The sequence below is a fragment of the Humulus lupulus genome, chromosome 3 (genome assembly GCF_963169125.1).
Source record: "Humulus lupulus chromosome 3, drHumLupu1.1, whole genome shotgun sequence".
Lineage (NCBI taxonomy): Eukaryota > Viridiplantae > Streptophyta > Magnoliopsida > Rosales > Cannabaceae > Humulus > Humulus lupulus.
The window spans coordinates 53748993-53757118 of NC_084795.1; the positions used below are offsets into that span (position 1 = coordinate 53748993).

The 8126-nt window shown below is 30.0% G+C and overlaps 1 protein-coding gene across 1 annotated transcript; it reads right to left on the bottom strand.

Annotated features, from left to right (window-relative positions):
• Positions 1–568: 568 nt before the first annotated feature.
• LOC133822712 (uncharacterized) lies at positions 569–7615 on the bottom strand. Its single transcript, XM_062255146.1, has 7 exons — positions 7411–7615; positions 6043–6308; positions 5785–5840; positions 5578–5656; positions 5364–5502; positions 4083–4196; positions 569–1097 (listed from the first exon to the last, which is right to left on the bottom strand). Exons 2-7 carry the CDS (start codon positions 6207–6209, stop codon positions 906–908), a joined length of 747 nt encoding a protein of 248 aa, XP_062111130.1. The 5' UTR covers positions 6210–6308; positions 7411–7615; the 3' UTR covers positions 569–905.
• Positions 7616–8126: the final 511 nt, after the last annotated feature.

Below are 8126 nucleotides of genomic sequence, written 5' to 3' on the forward strand. Positions count from 1 at the left end.
AGAACCGGCCAGAGTATTATAGCTGAAGTTATTAGTCAAGTCAAGGTCGTTTCGTTCTCACAAATAAATAATAAAATGAAAGCATGAAATCAAGGTTGTTGTGTTTGTGATTGCACGAACCCATGAGGTTCTTGCTAACTGATTACAGCCAATGACGTACAAAATATGATGTACCGTGTTTTAACAACAAAAAATAGAGAGCATCCAAAGTAGGCAAAAATTTATGAACCAGCTGTAAACACTTAAATAGCCATATGCCATTTTACTACAGCCCCAAGCTAGCTAATCCCTAAACATGAATATGCCTACTACTCACCAAAAAGGATCCATTTCTTTAATGTCTACTACTATAAAGCTGCCATAAATTTAATTTCATCGTAGCAAGGACGATGGTTATGATATACGCCTACTTCTATACTACTCGCCAAAAAATGTAACCGGTGATGAATTTGATAATGAATCATGTAGAAGAAATGACAAGCGTGTGTGTCAGCAAAAAACAAGGCTAGATATTATAACAAATTATGTTCGTATATATATGTTTTCCGATTAGAAGAGAAGATGCTCACATTGGTAATCCAAGATGATTTTGAACTAAATAATAATTACATTGCTAATTAATAATTAATTGGCTTAAATTAATGTATACATTGATGCGTCTTTCACTAGATAGGATCTTGAGAAAATGTGGGTGAGGGTGGAGCCTCCCATGTACGGAAATCTTCTCCATGATCCAATATCCACAACCAGAGTTTGATCATTTCACCAACTCTTGGTTTTGTAGCTTAACAAACAATAATACTAACTTGTATAAATAAAAAATGAGATACCAAACAAGTCCTATATCTACCCCTATATATTACCCATATACATGCCGAAGTTGAACTAATCAACTAATTAACTAATTACTTAAGAAGCTTATTGCATGTTCCAACACCAACAGCTGCGGCAAGATGCCACCCAGCATGAAGATATGGGGTTTCTGGGAACACATCATCAGCAATGAAAAGCACTCCTCCAAGTAGTGATGACATCTTATGAACATTATGAGCCATTCTTAAATCTGGATCTTTCAATGCTCTTTTCGCAAATGCTACCTGAAAAGTGAAACCCCAAATTCAATTTTATTTAAACTCAGTGATTAAATTAGTACAAACAGCTTCAAGATCCAAAGATTACATATTAGCAAACAAGGGCCAATAGGCACCCCTTGTTGGGTTGTCTTACAATTTATCTACAATATGAAATGAAAGAATATGAAAAGTACCAGTGAAGCAAACTAATTTTAATTTTAATTAAAAAAAAATAATGATATATGTACTAAAAATATGCAAATAAATATTATAATGTGACCGTTTAACCTAACTAATTAGCAACTATTATTTAAAAAAAATTGTGTTATATTGAATGAAATGTTGAGTGCATATATTATTATTTTGACAAAGATACTTTAGAAAAAAAGTGTAAAAAATTCAAAGACTTTTGGCAGTTACTTTTGACTTTTTATTAATAAGAAAAGAACATGCATCCATACAGGTGTTTTTTTAACAACTGATAATAAAAAAATACTTAGTAGAGCAACTTGTAGGGTGCGAGTAAGAACAACTAAATGTTAAATAGGTCGTCCACGCCAACATTCAACAGAATTTGTGACGAGGGCTACTTAAATATTTAAATAAGGGTGCTGGGATATGTTTTGGGGAGATTTATTATTAATTATTATTATTATATATCATTTTATTTTATTATTCCTTAAATACCTAATTACACATATTTAGTTTCTATATAATACCAAATTACATCCATAACTTTTACAAAATTACAAAATCTACTCATTCAACTTATTTTACTGAAAATTAATTTTAATGAAAGTTATTAACATAAAATTAATTTGATCTTTTGAAATTAATATTTTATACAAAATTTAATCAATTTATTTAAATGAAACAATATTAAAATATATCATTTTACTGAATATTTTGTAAGATAGAAAGGTAATTTTAGTACTATTTAAAATAGATATTTAATATGATACTTATTACTATTTTTTTCTTTTATAAAAGGCTATTATTAAAAAGGCTTATTAGGATTTTCCCCCCAACTATTACTACTACCAAATCGTACTCCTGAATTTTTTGGTTTGGTGAAAATCCCCCCTAAACTATTCACGCTACTGAAATGTGGGACTTTCGTCCAATTTCGCTAACAGAATGGTGATATGTCGACATTGGAATGCTTATGTGGATTGTCACGTGTATAATTTAAAAAACAGATAGGATTTTACCCCCCAAACTTTTACTGTTACCAAATTATGCCTCTCGAATTCTAAAATTTAAAATTTAAATAATATTTTAAATATTAAAAAGAAAATATAAAAAACATTAAACTAAAAATTCATTTAAATTAAATTAAATCATACAAAATAAAATTTAAGGCGACACCAAAACTAAATGTCGTCAGGGACCCACATGAGCCTAATCTGTCGACGATGTTGCTACTAACCCAACTTTGAGCTCATTATGATGCATGCCTAACACTCAAGCCTATTTTTTGTCACCATCATTTTTTTTAAAATTTTAATGGTTTTTTTCCTTTTTTTTTTAAAATATTCAAAAGATTGTTTAATTTAAAATTTTTAAAACTCAGAGGACACAATTTAGTAATGATAATAGTTCAGGGCCAAAAATCATATTTATTTTTTATATTATAAACGAGACATTGACATGACAATATCACATCGGCTACTAAACTGTCACATCACCATTCCGTTAGCGAAATTAGACGAAAGTCCCACATTTCAGTAACGAAAATATTTCAAGGAGAATTTTTAACAAGTTGAAAAATTCAAGAGGGATGATTTGTATTGATAATAGTTGGGAGAAAAAATCATACTAAGCTTATTAAAAAAAACAAAAAATAAAAATGGTGGGGTTTTATTCTCCTAATGGCTGTGTATCACCAATGATAAGGCCAACCAACTTGTGCCTTGTGTCATACCGGGTACAGCCTGACAGTTGACACATCCACATGAGTCAACACATCTCGCGCTGTAAGTAATTGTGCTTATGCGGCTATGCCAGGCCATCAGTTTCTCACATTATTATTTAAATGTATATATTTTTTGTTGTTAAAAATAATTATAATAACACCCAGCCATTTGTGCTTTGTCCAGAAATTATGTACTTAAAAAATCCATTAATAAGTTAATATTTGTAGATTATATATAATATTTAGTTAAGTTAAGTTATAATGTGAAAAAATAATTTTTTTTGTCAATTCAATGAGAAAATCCTAGTTAATTTGATGTTGCAAGACATTACATCATGTATTTATGAGATAATTATTACTAAACTCATTATGTAGTTTCATTTATTGCAGTAAAAAAATTCAAGACAAAAGTACATATAGATTTTATAATTAACTACCTATGTAAAAATAATTTAGTTTAAGTCTAAAATTAATTAAAAATATAAAATTTTATGGGTACTAAACAAAATCTACTACTATTTAAGTATTTTTATCCTTAATTTTTTTATTAACTGCAATAAATGAAACTAACTTAAAAAGTTAGCAACTTATATATAAGTTTGTCTCGTTCTTATGAGTCGTGTCATAAAATTATAACTTAAATTAAATTTATAGTTATGTTAATTGTTATTCAATATTTTTCTTTATTTTATAATTTTTATTCATTTTAATTACTTTTAATCATATTTTTAATATTTTAATTTTAAAGTATAATCTTCTGTTAATGTAAGAGTTTATATTTTTTTAGTTCTTATTCAATATTTTGTTTATTTTATATTTAATTTATTTTTAAAATTAAAAGTTTACAATATATTGAAAATAAGGTTGGGATCAATTTGCCAATTTATTTCTATTTCTATTTGTTATGTAATGGACTTTTCATCATAAAATAGTAAGTTGAAAGACTGATTTACCAAAAAAGAAAAAAACACAAATTTAATTTAAGGACCACGCATACAAACACGGCTTTTCTGCATTTTGCAAAGCAAATGAAGGGTTAATTACAGAAATAAAACAGCAGACCACACAAAAGTTGGTATAAGATAGAAAGTTACCTCCATCATCCCAGTGTGAACAGCTGAAACCATCAAAGGCTGAAAAGGTAGGCAAAATGCAGAAGCCGCCATCAGCATTTTTGGATTTTCTTCTCTGAGAGCTCTTGAAAGACACTGCATTCATTTTATCAAAATAGACTTTGTTACATTTTCAAGCAACCAATAAGCTAGTTTTAGTAAACCATGTACATTAATTCAAAGCAGAAGACAGACATGATTTACAACAATAAGCTTTAAAAGCAGCTCTTGATTCTTATTCTGTAATTGTCCTGGTTTAAACCCAACAGCACATTGGTACACGCAAGGATAATAATAAAACAAATCACTTGAAAATCTACAATTTGAAATGAAAAAGTATATTTATAAGAGCACAACTTTAATGGCACATAATTAGAGAATAACTGAAAGGAACCATGTGTAAACATTTTCAAAGCCTAACAGCTTAGGCATATGAAGAGGCACAGTAGTTCAACTAAGAAAGAATAACTATGGGAATTTGCGTGAAATGCTTCAACTTTCTCCAATGAACATGACATATATTTATATCTTATAGGGAAAGAGAATCATGTAATGTGCAATGACAGAGCTAAGACAGGGAATTTTAGATTTTGCTTCTCCCTTCTGACAACAGAATATACAGTGTGGGACAAACCGGTTGACAGAACAAGGAATGAGCACTTGGGAAAATATTATTCCACATTGACTGAGACAACAACTGAAGAGAAAGGAAAAATAATGAATGAGCAAGGCTAGTTGTGGCACGACTAAGAGACTAAGAGGTGGTGTGTATAAAGTTTGTCACATTAATTCACCAAAAGGGTTTGATCGTAACGATGATTGGTGGCAAACGTGAATATAAATACAGATAAGATAGTAGTGATTTTTGCATATGTATATATAGATATATATACACACATTCAGAAACCCCCCAAACTCCCTTGGAATGCAGAACCATCAAATCTCTGGGAGAAAGGAACCTAAGCTGAATGACCAATAAACCACACAATCTATTTGTTAGTTGTTATGAAATCTAATTAATTGCTCCAGTCAAGAAAATTGCACTTAGGAAGAAAATAATTTCCCATGTAAAGTAAGACCAGGATGTTCTGTAAATTCAAGTCCTAGTAGAATAAAGGCAAAAAAATAACAATAGTGCATGAAAACCATTAGCAAATAAAGTTAGCACCTTGCAGAACAGAGAATAAAATATAATCATGCATGTTAACGGCCTTGAATAAGTACTCAACTAAGTTTTTCTACCAAATTCTGTATTTAACTTACCACGGTAGCAGTGGCTATCATTGTATAGTCAACCCATCTCATATATTTCCTAAACCTTCCTCTCGAAGAATGATACAAACTAGAGGCAACTCCAACTCCAATTAATGAATTTGCATATAGCTTACAGTTCAGATTTTTCCTGTACTCCAAGAAAAGCTAACAATTAGAAACATAACATCAAAGTATGTCTACAGTTTATCGCAATGAGTATCACCTTGGGGTATTAACTCCAAGCACTATAAAAGGAAGTGAAGTGAGCACATTAGCCACTGTTTCCAATAGATGCTGATCACCTAGCAGAAGAAATAACATGTGAAAAGATGTTTACTAGTATTTTTTCTACAAAAAATTTAATTACAGGCAAGAGCAGGGAAAGGTACAGAAAAGGAAAGTAAAGTAAAATATGTTTATCAAATCATACCATGAATGCAACCCTGGATGGGCCTCAAACATGGCGGTCTTTGCTGCCATGCTCGTCTGGAAAACATACAAACAATTAATTACTAATGGATGGAATAGTTTTATATAGAGAAATCAAAGTCAATGATGTGAACATGTGCAATCAGGATATGGAAAGACATTACTACTTGACATATTATTAATCATTTTACAATATGTAAGTGGTACAAGTATACTATGAGATAGACCAGTTTTCTCCCTAACTCTAATCTTTACTCACTGCATTAACATGTAATTCACTCCAAAAGCTGAACCTCCACATGATGACTTAGGAAAGTTCTCATCTTGAATAATCTCTTCAGATGCAAATGGCGAACGAGGCACTACATGCACCCCATGTACGCCTTCTAGGACCCTTCTAGGGCTATGTGTACTCTGGGGACTCATAAAATTCTTCTTGTTAAACGTTGAAAATTTTTTAACTGCCAGCAACGTTTTGCTGGCAGCAGTTAAAGAATCCACAGAAAGCCAATGTATTGCTTAAACCTGTGCCCAGTTCACAACAATAATAAAAAATGAGCGCAGAAAAGCTTAAGAAATCAATTAAATCTTGCACAAGATGTAACATTTACTACATATTACATAGACAAAATACTATATATGTTAAAAGAACTACTGTATATTGCACCTATGCGCAGACATTTTTAATTCAAGGGTAATCATGCCAATGGCAAAAGACCACTGTGAAATCCCTTTCGGGTATACAACATACATGAGCAATCTTCTAGCATCATTCTCCCTTATGTATCAATAAATCGATAAACAAACACTCAAATTATATATTGCTTTGTTCGTGATCCCATATGTGAACCTTGCGGCGTAATATGGTCTAACAGCAAATTGAATTGAAAGCATGATTTACTAGATATTGAAAAATTGAAAGCAAATTGAAGCATGTCCAAAATTAGTCAAGCTCAAAGTTTGTAAAATATCTTCAGAGGGCCATTATGATTGGTAATTGAAATAACTCCTTTGTTATTCTTAACAGAGAAAGATTGACAATAGATTTTTGACTGCACCCTCACAAATCCTCAATATGCAAGCAGAAATACAACCATGACCATGAATTTTAAAAGGAAGTGAACTCTCATCTAAAAAAGATTGCTCAACAGGTTTTATTGTTAGCTAACACTTGCTTTCAATCAGCAGTCACAATAATTAACTATAAGATCAAAAGGTTTCCAAATCGAAATGTTCCTATAATAATAATCAACTAAAAATACCCAAAAACTGAGTTTCCATATTTGTACAGAGTGAAAATCATTCCAAATCTTTGGATTCCGTAAACCACACAAGCAAACCACAAGAAGTTCAGGTCATCAGCATTACCAAATCCAAACTAAACACCAAACAGTTCAAACCAAAATCCACTTTACTAAAAAATTCAGCTTTTTAATCATACTCCCCATTGCATATGATATTCCAAATTAAACAAAAGAAATCTGGAAACGGATACAAGTCCCAAGCAAGAAACCAACATCAACATTTGCGTTTAAATTAAGAAGAAAACAAATTAAAACAAAATACACATAATTGTGAACAGTCACAGATAAACAAAAAATACAGCAAGAGATGATAAAAAAAGAACCTGATAAGATGTGCTGTAGCGATTGAGCTAGCAAAGAAAGAGAGGAGAGAAGAGAAGGAAACGATTATATTTATATAATCTTATTAATTAATGGAAAAAAATAAGAATGAAAAGGTAGTTGAATTCGGCGGTTGAGGTGTGTATATATATAGCGATAAAAAAGTTCCAGCCAATAAGAGGTGTTTATGTAAAAAGAATATAAAAGAGGGAGATGCGAATGAATGAGGAATATGTATATATGTTCTTAAACAAGTGTGAGAGTATATTCCACTCAAGGCATCGTATAAATTCCACTAACTTTCAATCTCCCTTTTATTTCTCTCAAAACACTCACATCCCTATAAACTAGGGTCACAAAAGATTTTAGAAATTCTACTGAAAAAAAAAAGATTTTAGAAATTCAAACTTCATTTACTAACTTGTTGATTGGTAATTTCAAATTTTAAAATATTAATTCAAATTATATTTTAAAAAAAAATATTTTCTTAAAAAAAGATAAATTTTTAATTTATATAAAAGATTATGGTATTGTTTTCAAAAATAAAATTTTACTATTTTTTAAAATAGATAATTAATTAAATTTTCAAACATATTTAATATTTTTTAATTTAGAATTTTGTAAAAAAAACTCTAAACAAAACAAGAAAGTTGAATAAATTATTTTAAAATTAATTAGAACAAATTGAGTTATACTTATATTTTAATCATTACAATGA